General features: G+C 34.4%; 1 protein-coding gene across 5 annotated transcripts in view; it reads left to right on the plus strand.

The window, feature by feature from the left end:
* The window catches only part of RBM26 (RNA binding motif protein 26), a 51,764-nt gene that overhangs the window by 27,032 nt on the left and 3,898 nt on the right, over window positions 1-20,834 (plus strand). For 4 of the 5 annotated variants that reach the window (XM_015625802.3, XM_015625820.3, XM_015625811.3 and 1 more), the window contains exons 13-21: window positions 487-618; window positions 1,609-1,680; window positions 4,795-4,923; window positions 7,058-7,132; window positions 7,775-7,945; window positions 11,678-11,782; window positions 14,268-14,477; window positions 16,202-16,288; window positions 19,114-19,227. In XM_015625802.3, coding sequence (XP_015481288.1) covers window positions 487-618; window positions 1,609-1,680; window positions 4,795-4,923; window positions 7,058-7,132; window positions 7,775-7,945; window positions 11,678-11,782; window positions 14,268-14,477; window positions 16,202-16,288; window positions 19,114-19,227 — 1,095 coding nt within the window. The remainder of the gene's footprint in view (window positions 1-486; window positions 619-1,608; window positions 1,681-4,794; window positions 4,924-7,057; window positions 7,133-7,774; window positions 7,946-11,677; window positions 11,783-14,267; window positions 14,478-16,201; window positions 16,289-19,113; window positions 19,228-20,834) is intronic. The other variant, XM_015625831.3, reaches the window with a different exon arrangement.

Below are 20,834 nucleotides of genomic sequence, written 5' to 3' on the forward strand. Positions count from 1 at the left end.
GTTTTGTTCAAGTTAAACACATAGGAGATGAAAAGTGACCTATCAGTGTAAAAAGTGAGAGTCTTTGTGATACAAGTTTGTAGTCTGTCTTTTCATAAGTAAATGGTTGATATTGAAAGAGTTGTGAGAGGAATCAGAAGACTTCTTTATTACGTTTTATCTTGTTCTAACAGGTAGAATCTAAGTTAGGCTGAGTATATGTAATTAATAGAAATAAATCAGAGTTGTTTGGTCAGTTCTTTTACCTGCAAGTGCAAAATGGATGTTATTGGCAATCACACTTCACAAATATTCAGTATAACATAATAAATCTCATGAAGTGGTTGTTTTTCCCATCAGTTGAAAAAGCCGTTGAGTGGTAGAAGGGAGGAAGCGTAAATGTAAATTCCATTGTAATTTCATTGTGTACTAACTTAATGACCCACGTAGCAGCCTTTTGTTGTTAATCTTGCACTGTGCCTTTTGGGGGCTGGGGTGGTGTTCCAGGTGATCCAGCCCTTAGTGCAGCAGCCCACCTTGCCTGTAGTGAAGCAGTCGGTGAAGGAGCGTCTGGGCCCAGTACCTGCGAGTAATATTGAACCTGCAGAAGCACAGGGTGCCAACACAGAAGTCACTCAGGTTTGTTGAGTGCCTCTTCTTTCTGAAATAGCTTCTGTAGTGTATGAATGCACTGGTTACTTCTGTAGTGTGAGTACACATTTACTTATTCAAATTGCATCTGCTTACATTGTTAGTGGTGTTTTCCTACTAAGGTTTTCCTCAGCGCAATGATATTTGGCTTTTTTACCTGAGTGTAGTTTAATAATTAATAATTTTTTGATATTATAGCTTTTTACATAGTTTAAAAAGAAAAGCTGAAAGGCTCTCAGACTGTTTCAGGATTGTTGTGTTGTATTGCTAGTGTCAGATTTCAAAATAAAGTGAATGTCTTCCCAAAGAACTGAAAGCTAATTTTTTTTTAAATGTATATATATTTTATCTGTTAAGCACTTAAAACCACTAGAGAATGAAGCTCTGTATCTAGAAGAATTTCCAGAATTTGTGCATCACCTCTAATAAGAGGAAGAATGTAACCACAGTACCAGTGTGACTAATGATGGAATATGGTGTGTTACTCCCATTAGAAATAATCTTTAATGTTTTATTATATTTGTGATATTTCATTATTAGTATTATGCCACCGCTTTGGTTTTACTTCTGGAAAGGAAGACCAGCACAAATCAGAGCACATTCGTAGTCCAAATTATAACATCTTTCTGCATTTCATGCAGATGTAATCTGCATATAGCAGATTATAGAGCACAAGAACTGTAGTGTATTTAAAAGGGCCTGTGCAGATAATCCTCTGCCATCTAGCATGTTTTGGACTTCTTGCAAAAAATATGTAGGATAATCTTTGATTCCAAATTTGGCCTCATACTTGTCTTACCCAGTTATAGACGTATATTAACCGCAAAATTAAATATCTAAAATGAATTTTATCAACTCTTTGAAAATTTTTCTTCTATTGTTGTTCAAAAGTCTATGGTTTTATTAGTTACATTTTTTTTCTGAATTGCTAATGTTTGTAGTCTACATTTGAACTACAATTTTGCTTTGTTTTCTTAGAATGTGACTAAATTATCTGTGAAGGATAGACTGGGTTTTGTGTCAAAACCAGTTACTCCAACAACTGAAAAGGTAAGAAAATGTCTCATATTCTCTTCTCTCATATTTATTTTCAGTAGAATTAGTTTTTTTATGAAACCTCTTGTGTCAAAATTCTTTCATAATTACAAATAAAATAATTTTTGAAGTATTAGTTTTAGGAAGTATAATAAATCAAAACTCAGGTGATTGATAAATGATTATAAGAAGGACAAAAGCTTCTATTTTGTGAATTTTGTTTAATCTATCAGGTTCCTTTTATTCAGTCATAAAAAGAACTTGATATGTTCCATAATCTTGAGTGGTTTAGAAGTGTACAAAAATAAATTGTAAAAAAAAATGAATTTTGACATTACATATGACCCTTTAAAAGCAGTTCTATAAAAATGTTTCTGGACTTCTGTGCCCCTTAAAAGGTGATGCTGCAAACATTTACTGTTTTATTTGATTTTACAATTTGCAGTACTTGTGAAAAGATAAAGGTGGAAATTAATCAGTATAGGAAGGACAAAGAGAGGTAAGGTGGGAAAGGTGCATCTGAATTGTGGTTATGAGCTATGTATTCTGGCCAGTGGTTCCAGTATTTAGAGTACAAAGTGGCTGATGTGTTTACTATAGTAGCAAAGTTTATAATGCATGTTTCCAGATCTATTTAGCACTTCAGGGGACAGGCTTCCCCAATGTTTTTAACATTCATTTGAGAAAACTTGTAGTAGAAAGACAGCAAGTTTTACCCTGAAACAACATTCCTCTGTCTAGGTATATGTGTTTTCTATTGGAAATTAGCTCAACCTGAAATAAATGAAGCATCCACTGTATTTCCCCACACATATCCCCTCCCCTTTTCATTATGAGAGTTGATGGATTAAGTGGCATCTAACAGGTAAAATTCACTCCAGAGATACTTAGCGTAGAAAGGTAACAATACCTGAAGTTGATAATATTAGTTGTAATAATAGAGAATGTGTCTGATTCATTTCAAGCTGAGCAGTCCACCTAAATGCATCGATCAAGGCTTCTTGCCTGTATTTTGTTGTTAATTTGATTAGTTACATTCTTGGTACTCTAAATTAGTTACAGATAAATAACTTGCTGTGTATTCCTGATCTACATTTTACACACATAATACATGCTTAATTTAGAAATAGGAAGCCTGCTTCAGCTTGCATCTTGAATGGAAATACTTTTCTTTCCTCATTGCCTAAGAGTTGAGTTATCCTGAAACACTTCGCTACAAAGAGTAAATTTTATGCTAGAATGTTTTCTTTGTTCTGTTGTCTTACAGTACAGATGTGATTGTGCTAAGCAGCTGAGCTGTTCACTGGGTTTGTTATGAAACAGCAGTTTACTTTGACAATTTTAGTAGGATTCTGAAACTTGATTTGACTTATTTTTACTTAATACTGCCTCTTTACAAGGAAATGCCTTTTTTAGTTTGCAGTCATTGTATTGTATAACCATTGCAAGTAAAATGATTGACATTTGTCAAAAACAAGAGGTGTCATGTCCTAGATGGTTTTTTTGCGCCTAATGGAGTGCACGGTTTGACAAGAACTTTGCAATGGGAAGGGAGGTTGCTATTCTTCCCAAAGAGCAGGAGAAAAGGTGATAAAAGTCAGTGTGAGACCTTGTAAGATCTGTATAGGGACTTGCAGTCTGTGGACTTGTGAAGAGTTTCACGCTATTCACACTGTTTGTTCTCTTGAATAGTATGAAGTGATTTAGAAACCTTAGTTTTTGCTTTTGACTTCTCTGTGTTGGTGCTGTGGCATCTCTCCTTACATCTCCTACATAGCAAAGAGGAGGAGGTGTGGTTCACTCTGCTCCTGAGGAGTTCAGGGCAAAAGGAATGTGTCAGTATTTTTGTCTTTGCTTGCTCCTCTGCTTGTCTTGTAGCCTGTCCTAAAGCTACTTTGTAGTAGAAACTGTATAGTTGGGATATGCATACTTTAATGTTCTTTAATAGATTTAGAAAAAATCCTTAATCTTTGTAATGGCCTGCTTAGAGCATTTTGTACCACCTTCTATAGTACCGCATAATATGTGTTAGTTTCTTTTTGCTGTTGTTTTCTGTGCACTGCTTACTCTTGAAAACACTTTACTGTGGGAAGAAATAGGATAAATATCACACTGAAGTGCAAAGGGTTTATATGAACTGTTCCTGTTGTAAATTCTTCTAATCTCTTGGTCTTTTCTGTCTTTCTGTTTCTTGTCTGTCTCTTTTTTTTCTCCTTCTGTTGGTGGGCATTTTGTCTATTTTATGGAGTGCATGGTGACCAATAGAATCTGCATGCATCTTTTAATTTTCCGCATAGATAGGAAGTATTTTTAAACTCCTGGAAGTAATACCAATTGCATAATTGCTTCTACTTGCTAACAAGGTGGACAAGATCATGCCTTTATTATCGCTAGGACTTAGCCATGAATTTTTCAGTATTAGCATGCCCAAAAAACTCTTTAAGGAACAGGCTAAGAAAACATAATAGCTCAAATCTTCAGGTATTGTGCAGACATGCATAGTATGTTTTAGAGAGATTGGAAAGCAGTCATCAGTGTTCTCAGTAAGTGATGGAGAAATTTCATACCTCATTACAATTGTAGGAAAGAGAACAGAGAGACATAGGAGTCTCTTCCTTTACTGTATAATATTGAAGACTTCCTTGTCCTTGAGTTACCTCTTGCTATTGTGCTAACTCTACTTCACACCAACTGCATATGAAAAGAAACTGTTGGACCTTAGTCTCTAAAATTATGTTGAGCTTTTACTTGGAAAATTCATGCAGCTGTGAAATACTGTATTCAAACCACAAAAACAACAGTTACTTTTGCAAAAGCCTCTATCTTCTGTTTCCTTAGTTATGCTCAAATATGTAAATATTTATGTATTTGAAACTTGGAAGTATATAGAAAATCTCAGTGGAGAGGAGTTATAAGTTGATGTTGATAGCTTACATATCTGTTGTGGTGCTGCCTCTTCAGAATTTGTTTAACTTCAACAACTACAAATATAATTGCTACACCAAATTTTTATATTCCGTAATCAAAGGAGACAAAAGAAAAGACACTTATATATTTTTAAGCACTCATGCGGGTTTTTTAAAAGATTGAAATTCACTGGCAAAAAAATAAAATGATTTCCTCCTATAGGTTTTATCTACTTCTACTGGCTTGACAAAAACTGTGTACAACCCTGCTGCTTTGAAGGCAGCACAGAAATCTTTGCCTGTTGTTTCCACTTCCGTGCTAGACTCTAATGAAGCACAGAAGAAAAAACAGGTAAATTAAATATGCTTCTTTTTAAAATGGACCTAAGTTGGGAACTTGTGACCCAGAGATAGAGTACGATGTATATTCATCTCAAGAACATGGATGAAACTTGTTGCAAGATTAAATTCACTATAATGTTTTTTTTTTCCCACATATTACAAGAAAATTCAGCATTGCTTTGTTATTTTTCTGTGTATGTTTAGGCAGTGCAAGCAGGTTTAAAACTGTAGGAATTCAAAATGTGAAACACTTTTTCCTGGAATCAGAATCTATATATTGAGGTATGAATTGTCTATTGTGAGTGGAAGGAAGTACAGTATAGTCACTGTTCTTCTCTTTTAAAGACTTCTGGAACTGGCCCCTATTCTCAGTGTATTTTATATGTGTGACCAAAATTGTTTCTTTGAGAAAACTGAGAGTTTTATGACTCTGCATTTTGTTGTTTCCGAGCTATAATTCTTCTGCAGCCATTTTTATTTTTACATAGTGCTAGGTTTTCTTTTTTATTTATGTTAGAAAGAAAATGCAACAAAAATGTATTTGGCCTTAACAGGTCGCTCAGTTACAATTTAGCTTGCTTAGAATTTTTAAGAGAGCAAAGCTCATTCTTGAGGTTTATTCTTATCATTTAGAGAAACTAAAATACAGGACATTGTTTGCCTTACAGTTTTTTAACCGCAAATTAAGACTACAATACTAAGTTATGTCTAAACACAAGTGTTGAAATTAGTATAATTGTTAAACAAAGACTTAGTTCAGATACTGCTAAATTTCTGTAGTTTGTATCTAATGTTTTTTGAACTACCAGTTTGTAGCTGCATGTGAGTTTTGCCATTGGTCCAGAATTTAAAGAAAGCAGTTCTGATTTTGAAATTTCATTTCATGATTGTCCCCTAGCACGTTTTTAGAATTAGTGCCTTTATCTTTCAAGTTAAGATGCTAAATTCCTGTAAAATGGCATAAAACTTGTGATAAAATGGTTGACTCATCATAACAACTGTAGAGGATTTTTTTAGAGAAATCACTAAAGTTGTGCCTAAGTGATTGGCTCTTTTTTCATGTGATCTTGTGCTCCTTCCTGCCTTCAGAGATTTCTGTTACAATATACTAGTATTTGTGGAAAAACATGATTTTGTGGGACTGACTCCATTCTTTTCCTCCTGTCTCCCTAGCTTTTTTTCGCATTCATCCCCTTATCTTACCTTCCCTTTCCCTTCAGAAAAATGATTGCGCACTGTATTGAAAAACTAACATTTCATGCAAGAGAATTTGTCAGTATTTGGGAAGACATACAGAAACTTGACTATTATTTCTTTTTCTATGGCTGTTGTGCATTTACAGTCTTGATATAAGATATTCCACTTGCAATTGATCCTAGCTGATCATCTCTGTCTCTCCTCTACTATTCCATTAAATATGTCGATATCAAAACTCTTAAGGGTTTTCTGCTGTCTAAGACTTCTGTATTTGAGAACAAGAAGCAACTGCTTTCTTATAAGCACCATTAGTAGAGCTCAGCAGGGGTGGCATCTCCTCCCGCTTCTCATTCGGCGTGCAATATTGTCACTTACTGATGAGTTTCAGTTAATTTTGATTTGCCGATTGCCTGGTCAAGGTTCTGTTGTTGGCAGATGGAGTAGCTGTACTTGTCGCTTCCCAGTTAGAGCACTCAGACACAAAAGAGGTGCTTTTCTTTGGGTGACACTTCAAGTTTAGAAAATAGAATGTGTTTTCTTACTTGTAACAGTTCTGTAAACTGTGTTTTAATTGATGGACTTGATTTACAGTTGCTTTCAAGATAATTGTGCTCACATATTTAAACACTTGCATGCTGTACCTCTTGAGGTAGTGTAATATGTTGCCTTTCAGCTTTCAGTGGAGTTTTGTAAGCTGTTACTTTATATGAGTAGTAGTAAAGTCTTCACAGTACAGATCTAAATGAAAAAGATAATTAGATCTTTCTTTAATATGATAATGCATTGTATTCCAAAACATAGTTGGAAATACCAGCACCTTGCATTTCCTGCTACTAATTCTTTCCCTGTTACTGTAAGTTACTACTGTGTAGTTGCCAGGTATAGTACGTTATTAATAATTTAGTTTCAAAGTCTAGAAACTTTTTGTAATCTTTTTATGCTTCTAGGAAGCACTGAGACTTCAACAGGATGTGAGGAAAAAGAAGCAAGAAATCTTGGAGAAGCACATTGAAACACAGAAGGTAAAATATTAGCATTAAAAACAGTCTACCAGTTCAGTTACAAAATCTCAGTTCAGCATAAAATATTTCAGAATTTATAAGAATGTACAAAAAAATGGCCTATAAAATATGTATTCTCTTAGAATGGCATTATCGTACTATTTTGAGTTTATAGTTTTAATCTAACTTGTCCTGTTAAAAAAAAAGCCCTACAAGCTTATGCAATTTATGTCCAGTTTTAATTGATAATTGCCTAACTTGGAGGCAACATGCATCTGTTTAGGGGAAGGGAAATCCAAAGTTCTGTTTGACAAGAGCAGGAGAGAATGATGTAGAAAATTATGCATGACTGCACTTAGGCTTAGGAAGAGAAAAAAGACAGAATGTCATTTAAGTTGAATAAAATTTTGAAGTAATTGAAGTGTGTTAAACAAATCTATCCAAATGAACTGGAAATATCAGACACTCTTTAGGAAACAAATCAGATTCAGACAAAGATTTTATTTTAACACAATGTGTTAAAAGTCCTATGTGTTGATTTGTAGGTCACAGCAAAACAAATGCAATATTTGCTTTTTCTGTTAGTTACAATGACCACTGGAAAACAGATCTGTAGTAGTAGTTGCTGAGTAAAAAGACTTTTTTATTCCCTGAACTGGACAGATGCTCATTTCAAAGCTGGAGAAGAATAAAGCCATGAAGTCAGAAGACAAAGCAGAAATCATGAAAACACTGGAAATTTTGACTAATAGCATTACCAAGTTAAAGGATGAATTAAAAGGTGTATCACCAGGAGGAGGGACGCCTTTAAAAAGCATGAAAACTAAAACTCAGGTACTCAAGTTTTGAGCTTTTTAATAGATGCATTCATGTGTTTGTTTCAGAGGAGTAAAAATAAGTAGTCTCATCAGCAGTATTTAAACTCCTAACTGGTTTAGTTTTTAAGTCCTCTTTGAAGTGAGATCCGTTTTGCCTTCTTATCAAAGGTTAGTTTTAAAACCATGCTGTTGTCTAAAAGCTGTATCTGCTGTTACACAGATACTGCATCATCTGTAAGATCAAAAGAAACAAATCAAAAGTCTTATGATTCTTTCTCTTACTTTATCCAATGCTTTGTGTATAGTTTATTGCTTTCATGAATTTTTAATAGAAATAATGAAAGTAGTATTTTTTACACAAAAAGATTATAGTTAGGCAGCACAAATATCTTCTGGTCAGGCTTAATACAAAAAACTGTACTGGTACGTAATTTTCTGTGACTTTTTATGTCAAGGAAATTTGTCAACATATTAACCTTTTAAGATTGAAGATTATACTTGTCAATTTTCCTTTGATCCAGGTGCCCATGTTTGGATTTTACTTGTGAGAAGCACTTTTTCCTCTGCTGCTATGCTTGTTGATACATGGCAGTTTACCACTTTCCTACCTGCCTAAAGATGCAATCATATTACCTTTTTAAAATACACTAATTTGCTTTTTATAGAAGTATTTGTTCCTAAACAGATCACAGCCTTGTAAAGAAATACCAGAAAGAAATACTGAAATTACTTCTGTGTACTCAACTATAGCTTCTTATATAGTTTGTTAGAAAAAAGTTGAAGCAATATATATTTGTCCTGAAAATGGGCATAAATTGCTGGGGTGGTCAAACAATAGAATAGGTTGCTTGCTGAGAGAGGTGGTGGAGTCACATTCCCTGTGGTGTTTAAGGTGCTTCAGGTGTCTGCATCAGGTGCTGGGTGATGTGGTTTAGCTACACTGGTAGCTCTGGGTTGGCAGTTTGGCTTGATGATCTTAAAGATCTTTTCCAACCTTGATGATTCTATGATTCTTATTCCAGGCTTTTACAGTCTCAGGATACAGGATTGATGAAGGCAAATCTTCCCAGTAAAGACTGAGGAGTAGGAGGTATTGAGTACCTCCACTATTCTCATGTCCTTTGTTGCCAGGTCCTCTAATATCCAGCAGTCAGACCACATTTTTCACAGCATACTGTTCCTCTTGCTGCTGATTGATGTGTTGAAGTCCTTGTTTCTCACCCCCCTTGCCAGATTCAAAGCCCTTGGTGGGCTTCAGCTTTCCAAACCAGTACCTGTATGCTCAGACAATTTCACTGTGTCCTCTTCGTACTCTACCTCTTGTACACCTTGGTTTTGGATATAAGTTTTTTTAGAATCGTCATGTTCAGGCAAGCATTCTGCCGCCTTTATTTCCTGCATCTTCTTGGAGGATGCAATTCTTGGAAATCATCCTGCCTTTCCAGCAATTACCCAGACCCATGGTATTAAAACAGGAGTTTTTTTCCAGCTGTCTGAAGAAGGCCTCATTTACTTTCACATGTGACTAGATAGTGTGTAATACACACCCACTGCAATATCACCTGTGTAGGTCTGCCATTGGTCCTGACTCATAAGCTTTCAGCTGGCTTATCATCTGTCCCCAGGCAGAGCTCTGTGTGTTCATACGGCACTCTCTTAATGAAGAGCAATTTCTACACCGTGCCATCTTGGCTCATCCTTAAAAAACTTTCTGTCCACTGCACCACTCCACTGTCTGTTTCTCTGTGATTCTGTAGTCTCAGGGAGATTATAGCCCTGTAACTGCACGCAGACATCCAGTGCCTTCTCTGTTTCACAAGTTTTGTGCGTTAGTGTATAGGCTCTTTAGAGAGGCACTGATTTCCCAGAAGAGGAAGGAGATTTTTCCCCTCTGATGCTGTTGTGTAGGCCCTTCCTCATTTGCATGATTGGTAAGTTTGTATTTGAGATGGTTCTTCAACCCAGTTTTGTTTATCTGTTTATTCTGCCCACATCACTCTTTGCTTGGTAACCTGGTCTACCACTTCCTTATGTGATAGTTGTTTTTACTAAGAAAAGGCGAGGCAATATACTAACATTGAAGTTTTAATGAAGTTTTTGACCTGCTTTTCCATTTCCTTTGAAATACAGAAAATGAAGAAATGTTTTAAGTAAACCCACTTCATAGTGGATCTTGGTGCAGTTTTGTTAACATTTGAAATAGCAAAAACAATCAGCCCCATCTGACTTCTGTAGAAGTGAGGATTTTAGAGCTCTTGGTTAAACTCTACAACTTTGACAATTGTCTGAAAGATTTTGGTCTTGGTTCTCTTGCATTTTTAAGTGTTAAAGTCCTGGACAGCTCTGAAGAAGACACTGAAGAAGATATGGAAGATGAGGCCCACATGACTGCCATTATCTTTACTTGTTTTTGCTTCTTCCAGTTGATTCAGATTACAAAAGGCTCTCCCATTTTAAGTGAGAAACCTTTGCTGCCTTTTGGTGTGTCCTGAATGAGGAGGTATTTTCTTCTTCAGACTTGACACAGCTCTGTAAAAGAGGAGTCTTCATAAAGACCACTATAATAAACCTCAAAAGTGTTCATTACACCAGTGTCACTGGCTGCTCTGTGAGTGCTAGCTGCTGGTCATCATTAAACTTCAGAAGCACTTCTTTTGTCATGTCATTGATGTATTGCAGCACAGTGGGATTTGAGAGAAACAGTTTCCAATTTTGAAAATTTGGAAAACCATTATACAGAAGATAATGGATTTTTTTTCATCTGGTTGCAGTAGATAATCAGAAAATGGAACTTAATAGACTTGAGGTTGAAGCTGCCAGTTGAATAATCCAGTTTTTTTTTATTTTAAAGATTCCAAGAAAAAAAACAAAAAAACCCATCACCTTTCTTTATCAAGTGATGACACTTGGTTTCCACCTGTCACAAGCAGATAACCGTTGTCTTTTAACATCCAGCTTTTGCAAATATTCCATGCTGTTGTTTTGAATCAACATGTGTAAATGTAAACTGTTTCACAATCCTCTAGTTTTTTTTTATGGTTAGCCTTCTTTTCTGATGTCACTGAAATGTTTGGGTCCTGCTTCTTTCATTAAAAAAAAAAAGACAAAAAAGTTTCTCTTTGGATCAGAACTTCAAATTAAGTTTTCATACTTACTTCAATCTTTCCCTGCACCTCAGTGGTTGCAGTGAACATGTCTTTATTGGGGTTCAGAGATACCTTTCTGTTTCATATATGTTTTCTGAACTTTAATAAATTTTTCAAGATCCTGTGTCCTGGAAGGTAACTTTGTATCAGAGACCAGTCATTTGTTAGCAAAGGTCTTACTACTTCCTGTGTTTTTTCACTATTGTCTGAATAGAGCTACCATTTGTGCTTTTGCATTACGACATTGTAATAAACTCAGATGCTTTTTCTCAGTACTGATCATAGATTTTGTATTCATTCATAGCTGTACTGGCTTTTTTTTTTTTTTTCATCATCATAACCATATAGTCTTGAAGTTTTACTGTATGTGTCTTTAGCTTTGGATTGGCTTGGTAGTCTAAAAGGCTTGATATCACAATGCTTAGGTGGAAGTTTTACCTTGCTATGAAGACTCCTAAGCTTGTGCTAGGTTTGTTTTTGAAAGTGGGAAGCCAGTGTAATAAGCAGTACACCTTCAAAGTTACAGCTTTTAATCAAACAATTGTTTCCTTGGTAGAGAATGTAAACTGTGGAACTAATAATTTGCCATAACAATTTCTTAGATGCAGAAGGAGTTACTAGATACTGAACTGGATTTATACAAGAAGATGCAAGCTGGGGAGGAGGTTACTGAATTAAGACGAAAATATACGGAACTGCAGCTGGAAGTATGTTTGTATCTTCTTTTGTAGCAATTAACTTTTAATAAAATATTTTCCTTTATGTTTAGCTTGTGTATTGTATCATGAGCTATTTTTTTCCAGAGAGCAGTATTAAGTTGCATGTAGGTGGAGACATTTAACAATAATATTTTAAAAAAACACTTCACCTACTTCAGTGGAATTCAGAAATAGTATTGTCTTTAATTGTGATTGCTAATCTGTTTAAATTCTGTAACTGTATAGATGACATGATATTTTATGGATTTGTGGTAGTAATGCGTTCTTGAGAACATGGAGTGTTTTTAAATTCTTCCCTGAAGGTAGTTTTGTGTTTGACACAGAAAAGTTAAGAAACACAGCCTGATCTTTTGTTCTTAAGTGTTAGCATCCTTTTAATGAGATTAATCAAAAAGCCTGAGGTGCCAAAAGTAGTATTATTTCAGTGTTGGTTTCAAGGGGAAACCTTAATAAAAGCAAATACAGTGTTGCAAGAAGTATTCAATGTGTAGAAACACAATTTTTTCTTTAAGTACTTGCTTTGAAAAAAAAAATGAGATGGCTGAACAAAATTTTCCATATATGTGTCTACTGAGAAATGATGAGTGCTGTGGGTGTTATTCTGTGTTATATTGCACTTCTTGCCTATATGATTGTATAATATCTACTTGAATCAGTTGATAATCTTATCTCTTTTTACTGAGGGTAAGCAGGGCTGCTGGGATGCTTAAATAGCTCTTAATGAAGTCATTAAGAAATGGTCATGTCTTATGTATAACTGCATATGAATACAGCACACATACGTGCAGCAAAGTTGCATCAAAATCTTACTTTAAAGCTTGTTATGCAGCTTTGGTAATTGTGAAAATAGCTTTGCTAGTAAACCAAGCCAATTGAATAGAGATGGCACAAAAGCTTATGTTAACAGTGTATTTTCTGATGGTGAGTAAAACTGTGTAAGTGTACTGAAAGATTGTTTTTAAATTCTACACCTCAGAAAATATGTGAATTTAATGACATGTAAAATAAGAATAGAAAAGCAGGTGCACATTCACAATATAGTTACATCATATCTGAGTACACTAATCCTACTCCATATCTCTTTAAGTCTGTTTTTTGAGTTATGTAAAAAAGAGCTCTTTCAGGACAGTAATATTTAAAGGAATTTTCTGAAGCCTTTATCAAATACAAACAGAAGTAGATGGAGAAAAACAGGGTCACCAGTGATGCATGCTTACATGGTTCAGGGAACAACATGAAGTATATCCCTTGTTCAAATTACAAGGGGGATATGGGGTTGTTTTTTTCCCCTTGTTTTTTGTTTGATTCTTCAGTATTCTTAAAAATTCTCTTAAAAATTTTTATTCACATATTGTGTATGTGACTTTGACTCCCACAATATTTTATTTGTTGTTTCTTTGACTCATAACCTGTTTTTCTGTTCCAGGTGACCCTGACTTACTGAAAGAAAATCCAACTAGTTTGCAGCTTGTTTGTTGAGTCAGCATGCCCCAAATTACTCATTTAAACATTTTAAAATGTTTAAAAAAAACCCCAAAAAAGAACAAAATGAAAAATACCCAAATATGTCAGGATTCTGTTTATAAAAACCTAAAAAACGAGCTAGATACTATTGTAAAATTATCTGAATAATTTAATGAATAAAGCCATAAGAAAATGATCTTGTTGCTACTATCACTGACATGCATTAAAGTAGTGCCATCACTGTTTGAGTTGGTAAACACTGTAGGATATATTAAAAGTGTGGTGATTTAATTTAACATTTGATTCCTATGGCAGATCTATTAGGGTTCAAAAATATGTTTTTTCTTGCTGTAAACATGGAAATTAGATACCTGAAAGGGGTCTTTCAAAACTTAAGGTAAATGGCAGTCAGTGCCATTGGCCTTTCAATTATTCTTGAAGAGCATATACCAGTTCTTTAGAAGGGATACACAGGTGCTGTGGAAATAGATATTTTTGTGTAAGTGTTCAAGTGAATATTTTGTCCTTGGAGGTACCTCTTAGAAACCTTCATTTCACATCTCACAGTTCTGTGCCCAAAAGCTCTTAAGGTGCCGTAATTCTGGTCAGAATAAAAGTCTTGTCTAAACTTCAGAAACAAACGGATAAAATAAAGAGACTAATTAAGTAGTTAAACATTGTATCAAGAAATTTTGGCAATGAAATTTGAGTTGTACAGCAGTTGCTGTGAGGAGTTTATCTTCACAGATAAGGGCTCTTTTGATACCTGGTTCTTGTTTCCTCTTTCCATCCTGTTATTGGTCTGGTAATGATTAACCTTTAGTTAATTAGCTTTTGAATGCTATTTAAATGTTCACCTTCTGTTGTTTTAATACCTGCAAGCTGCTCTTTCTGGGGCTTTCTTGGGGATGTGTTTTTAGGAAACATCAGAATATGTGTTTGTAAATTCTGTCTAAATCTGTAGATTGTGAATTTTAATCTACCAATATGTTATGTGTAAACATCTTAGGCTGCCAAGCGAGGGATTCTGTCCTCAGTTCGCGGTAGAGGGGTTCATACGAGAGGCCGGGGTGCGTCGCGCAGCAGAGGCAGAGGAATACGGGGCCGGGGCAGAGGCAGAGGAGTTCCTGTGCACGCAGTGGTGGATCATCGGCCCAGGGCACTGGAAATCTCTGCGTTTACCGAAAGCGACAGGGAAGATCTCCTGCCTCATTTTGCGGTATATCAAATTGCACTCTTTTTTTCCACCTTTGGATAACATCCTTGCGTTGAATGACTTGTTTTCTCCTGATTCAGTTCATCTGGAAATATTATGTAGTAATGAATCTTTAGCATGATACATGCAGAGGATGCTTTAGGAAAAGGTAAAACAGGAAAAATACACTATTGCTTCAGCTATTTATAGGTGTAATCACATGGTGTTTAGAAGGCTTTTCTTTTATTCTTACAAAGAAAAACAGCTTGTAATATTTATTTGCTTAGGACATATGTAAAGTTTTTACAATTTTTTAGGTACAGAAAGATAAAATAACTGAAGGGATGGTGAGAACCAAGATAAATTTATTGTCAAACTTTCAGTACCTGAAGTCTGTTTGTCTCTGTTGAAGTATCTTAACAAGTGCGTAATGAAAATTTTCTTCAAATATTTTCAGTGCTTTTGCCCAACTTTCTGAATTTAAGTCAGAGTAAAAATTGTTCAGTTATATGTGGATCTTGAAAAGACATCCAAGTATTTGTCTAATCATGTACTTAAGCTTAAGAAGTCAGATATTTTTCTACTTTTTTTTTCTATTTACAGTCTAAAAAATGATAAACTGGCATGCATAATTTTTAGCAGATTTTTCTTTGTAAATATAATAGTTAAAAATCAACCTAAATTTATAAAAAACACCCTCCATTTTAAAAAAGACTATAGTAAAAGCAAATTTGTTTATTTTGTGGAATAAATGCTAAGTATATCATATGAATCTCTATCTATTCCACCTTCCCCTTTGTTTGTGTGGGTTTTTTTCCCCTAACATTTAATTACAGTGGTCCTCTCTGAATAGAGAAGTCCAGGAACCAGTTAGTCCACTAAATTCTACTCCAGTCAGTGTACTTAATATTTCCTGTCATTCAGGCAGTCATGCAAGCTTTTAAAACAAACAAACAAACAAATAAATAAGTCAAGCAAGAACTGGTCTCTCTTTTTAAATGAAACTTAGTATCTTTAACAAGCCAAAACGGTAATCAAAAGGAACTTAGTAACATGAACAAATACAATTCCATTCACAATGTTAGTTGGATAAGGCTGAGAAAAAAATTAATTTTTAATTTTGCAGATTGCAAGCTTGCTGCTTTAAACTTGCTCCAGATTCCATTGGAAATTCTTTGAGCTGTATTTCTGTTCCTCTGATAGGATACCACAACCCTGTGCACATCAGCAGTGCAGTCCTCTTGCACAGATGTGGTTTTTTCTTGGTCTTTGCAGCTTACAGCGATGGCAGCAGCAGCAAAGATAGCAGTACCATCATGGTCATTACAGGAATACATAGGTCATATTATTAAGATGCTGAAATACAGTTGAGTTTTCAAACTTTTTCTATAGCTCCTGACTCCAAGAAATTTCTGTAGAAATGTTTCATAATAAGTTAATGGAATCATTTCAAGATCTTTCTAATCAGAAGAGAAATACTGAAGCAGAGCAGCACACTTCTGTCATAGTTTTACTTCATACCTATAGGAATTGGAAAATCCAGAGACAAGAGCACTTGGGTGTTTTAGCAATGCAAGTACAAGTAACTGTATTCTTGGCTAGGACAAGTACTCTGGCATTAAGACTGTGAAATATACACCGTTCTAATTTTCTGCTTTTTTATTGAGAGCCTTTGATTTAGGACTTCATTTTTAAAGGTGGTAGAACTGTTTTACTAAACTTTTTTTTGTTTGCTTGTTTATCAAAAGCAATATGGTGAAATTGAAGATTGCCAGATAGATGACTCTTCTCTCCATGCGGTGATTACTTTTAAAACAAGAGCAGAAGCTGAAGCTGTGAGTATAATCTTTCTTGAAAATACACTGTAGCATTCAAATACTTTGTTTTTTACCCTTCTGTATTTGATTAAATGTAATACTAATAGCTGTTTTAAAACTGCTGATACTAAAGTTTAAATTTAACAAAAATGTCAGAACTGTATAGTACTGAAATACTTAGGAAATTACAGCAAAACAAAGTGCAGGATGTAAGAGGGATTTAAGAGAAAGACTTAGGAATTAATATTTAGATGTCTTGGTTTATCTTCATTTAATTGCCAGTTTTTTTTACCTGACTTGGTAACCTCATAGTCTACCTGGAATTTCACTGACATCCCGCAGAATCAGGACTATATTTAGTTTGGGATCAGTTTGGTTTACCTTTGTCTGAAAGTGTGTAGTAGTGTAAATGAGATTTGATCTGATTCTTTTATCTCTTTTTTTTTTAGCATGTTTTTAGAGATTTATGAAATTACAGAAGCATAGAATTGCAGATGTAACTTTTAGAAACTAAAATCCAGAGTTGACTTACATTATAATTCAGTATCATTACATATGGATCATTAGAACTTAATACTTTTGTATCAGCAGGACTCCTGCCTTACTTAGTCCATGGTATAGGCATACAGTATATTATGACATCTTGAACAAATTAATGAATATGGTTGTTCTGCAAATGATATATATATTTTTTTGAATCCTTGTGTCACTGTTGGGACGGAATATTCTTTAAAATAGTAGGGACTACAGAAATAATGGGTTCATATTTGCAGTATGGTTGTATGGAAAGATTTCATTTTAAGTTTGTATTTTGCAAAAATTTCACCTTGTGGAGTTTACCTGAGTACCATTTTCATAACTGGCCAGACTGTTCTCTTTTTCATCTTGAGACACCAGTAAGGTGATTTGAAAGAAATAACTGTTATTTACAATGCAAATTAACTGCTGGAGACAATAGTTTTGAATGCTTAGGGTATAATTTATAGTTAGATATTTTGATATCCATGTGCCAAAGACAGTTTACAAAGACACAGAATTCTGTTTGGTTTGTGAAACTCTTAGCTATAGTAATGATGAGCACTAACTGTACGGAGATAGTATTTATTCCACAGAAGAGGAGGTACAATCAATGGTACATGGTGTATATACTGACTGATAGGGGAAAAACAGTATTGTACACCTGTACTGAAGGAACATAGTTCAACAGTGAACAAAAATTCTGTTTGAAGATGAAAGCTGCAGTAATTAGTATATACATAAATGAATTGAAATAAAGTTGGGATTTTAGTTTTGATGCTTCCTAGTATTGGGTACTTACTCTTGCAGTTTCATGTTCTTTGGCATTGTCATTTGCACATGAAATACTCTTTAAGTGTGGAGAGAAAGTTCTGCTTCCCTGAAAACAAAAATAGGTCGCCTAGAACAATAAATAAATCTGTTTTTGTGGACTATCCAGATAATAATTCTTTACTTCTATATAGAAGTTAAGTATATAAATAAAAGTCTTTACTTTTACCAAATGGAGTATGATTCACTGCAAGGGTCTGGATCATGATTTATTATCAATGTTTGAGATGTCCATGTTCAAGTGAGCATTGAAACGTTTCATTGTCACTTTTGTGTTTGATTAAACTTGGTATCTAATTTCAGCTTCATTTTTAAGGGAAGATTTTATTAAAACTGGGTTCAATCAAATCTAGGAAAATTTGTATTTTCTTTAAGATATTCTTATATATTAAATATATTTCCATTGGAATGTCTGTGTTTACAACTAAAGCTTTAAAGCTGACAGTTTGAGAAGTTGTAGAAGGTAATCATTAAAAAACCTCTGCTGAGGAAAGTTGTGAAGTAAATGCAGCTAATATTTTACCTTCTTAAGTGAAAATAGGCCTAGGCTTTATGATAGTATATATTCTAGCCTAGAAGGAAGAGGAAGGTTCCCTATTGTAAAATGTTGCATTTTTATGTAGTAGTAATTTCTTCCAAAGAGTACAAGTTATTTCTGGACCTAAATGTCACATCTAAGTACTTTTAAAAATTCTAGTTGTGTGACATTGTGATGAGACCATGGACAAAAAGCTCCTGAGCTGCATTTTAATAAGCATAGACTCTTTTAAATTTATCATAAATTTATATGTACAGATTTAAAATTTATACCTGGGGACTTTAATATCACACAATTCATGTTCAGATGTCATTGAACATGTAATTGTTTCTACATTTCACATTATGCTGTACTTTCAGATTGTACTATAAATCTTTTGTGACCATGACGGTTATTTCGGAATGTTGCTAACGCTGATTTATGCTCATTCATGTTACTTTAATTTGAACATACTATTTCCAAAGCAGCCACTTAATGCAACTGGTACTTAGAAAGACATGAATATGCCATAAGTTAAAAATTTTTACATTTCAATTACAACAGCTTTACAGGAAGAGGAACGTTTTCCAGTAGATTACATTGGAATCACAAAGGGACTTTTTTTCAGTTGTTTGGTTGTTGGGTTTTAAAAAATATGTTAAATAATTTGTGGCATGTCTTACTTCTTCCAGTAAGTTATGAATTAACAGTTATGTGTCTGTCTTTGAAAGGTGAGGAACCCTGCAAAATAATACTAAAAAACGGGAAGGTATTGGTTCCGTATGTTACCCACATTACCAAATGATTTATAGCTTTCCAAGCTTATTTTCTCCTAAATGTATTTTCATCATTTTCCTCAAAGGATGTATGAATTCCATGTGCAATGAATTAATTTGTTTCATTTAACCTAGTAACAGCACTTCAGGTTTTTTTTGTTTTGTAAAGTCACATGTAACTAAGATAGTTAAACTTGTTTTAGGCTGCAATTCATGGGTCTCGTTTCAAAGGACAAGAGCTAAAGTTGGCATGGAACAAGCCTGTTGCTAGTATGTCAGCTGTTGAAACAGAGGAGGCTGAACCTGATGAAGAAGAAGTAAGCTTGTGTTTTCTTTATTTTTTATTTTAATTTTTCTTTTTTAAGATTAAGTAATACCACTTTTTAAAAAAGAAAATTCATCTGTGGATTCATACTTGTATTTTTTAATCTAACTCGTATTTTGATATCAGAAAGTAGATTTCTGTATATTTCTTGGGGTTTAGGGTGTTGAAAGTCTATATACTTTGTTTTTCCTTGCAGAAATATTTAATTTCTTACATAACAAAAAACTTTAAGGGATATATCTAGAAAATGGAAGGCACAGGTTTGAACTTGCATGAGAGAGAGATTGAGGATTTTTTCCAAAATATGGGTTTGTGCTATCTGCTTTTGGCACTAATTTCTTAGAGGATCATATTTCAGACTCTAATTTTCCTTTATAGATAATGTCATGGAGGATACAGGTGAAGGAATAATTCAGAGCATTTTCTGAATTCATTCAGATATATAAAGTACCCTTGCTGAGTGTTAGTCCTCATCATGGTACATGATATACTATATCTATATATTTATATCTATATTTATATCTATACTAAAGCCTTGTGCAAAGAATCCTAATTAGTTAATGTAGAAGTAGTAGGGCAATATGTATTGATGCAGTCTAACTCATTGCACTCAAATACCTATGTTTGTGAATTCAGAAAAGTCACCTGAGAATAAAGTCACACAGTCTTTTTCCAAACTTATATACTGTCAGATAACTGTATCCACATAATTGGCATAGAAAAGTTAAAGTGCAAGTGTACCTTGACTTACTTGATGACAATGTTTTGTCTGTATCTTTTTTGTGTGGCATTTTGGCAGATCTACCACCAAAGCAGCTTCACAAGTTTGCCTTGATACAACCAAATTTGGTTACTTTTCTTATACTTGGTCGTGTTCACTTTCTCATTTTTTTCCTGAAGAAAGGCACTTTGGGTGTTGGCTCCCTGTCTCCAAAAATGCTAATTTGTTTTTATGTGCCAGTTGAAGATAGGTACCTCTCATGTTAGACATTTGTGCATTCCAGTTTACTGAGTGCAACTTTCCCGATGTACACAAACCTTCAGCGTTGTCATGAGGTGTGAGTGAACAAGAGACTATATTGTGGAATCTTCAGAGCATTTTAGGTATTTTGTCACATCTCCTTCAGGAATGTGTTGCCTGGGAAGATCAACAGCAGTATGTTGATGAAAAGAATCTGCATTATTGAAAGGTCTCCTTGAGTAACCACTTCACTTGAGACTTTTTGTATAATGAAGGAAGGGCATGCAGGGATATGCAAACATTTCAGCAGAGTAAAGGAAGGAAAGTACAGATTCATTGGTAGGTGAACTACAGAGAGATCTGCCTTTTAACTGCCTTAGCTAATTATTCCTGTGGAGAATACTTAGGAATTGAACTTGGATCCAAACCTTAGCTGTTCATTGGTTTTGTCTGCTTGCTACTTAATTTGTATTATAGCAGCTATTGTAAACACATGAAAAAAGTTTTCTTCATTATTCCATATATACCATGTTAGTTCAGCTGAGTACTATGCTAGAGAAAGTAGCAGCATTAAGACTTGAATAAGACTGAGTACTTTGTCTCAAAAAAAGAAGAAATAAAAGGAGCTATATAATTCA

Source organism: Parus major, chromosome 1, assembly GCF_001522545.3.
Source record: "Parus major isolate Abel chromosome 1, Parus_major1.1, whole genome shotgun sequence".
Classification (NCBI taxonomy): domain Eukaryota; kingdom Metazoa; phylum Chordata; class Aves; order Passeriformes; family Paridae; genus Parus; species Parus major.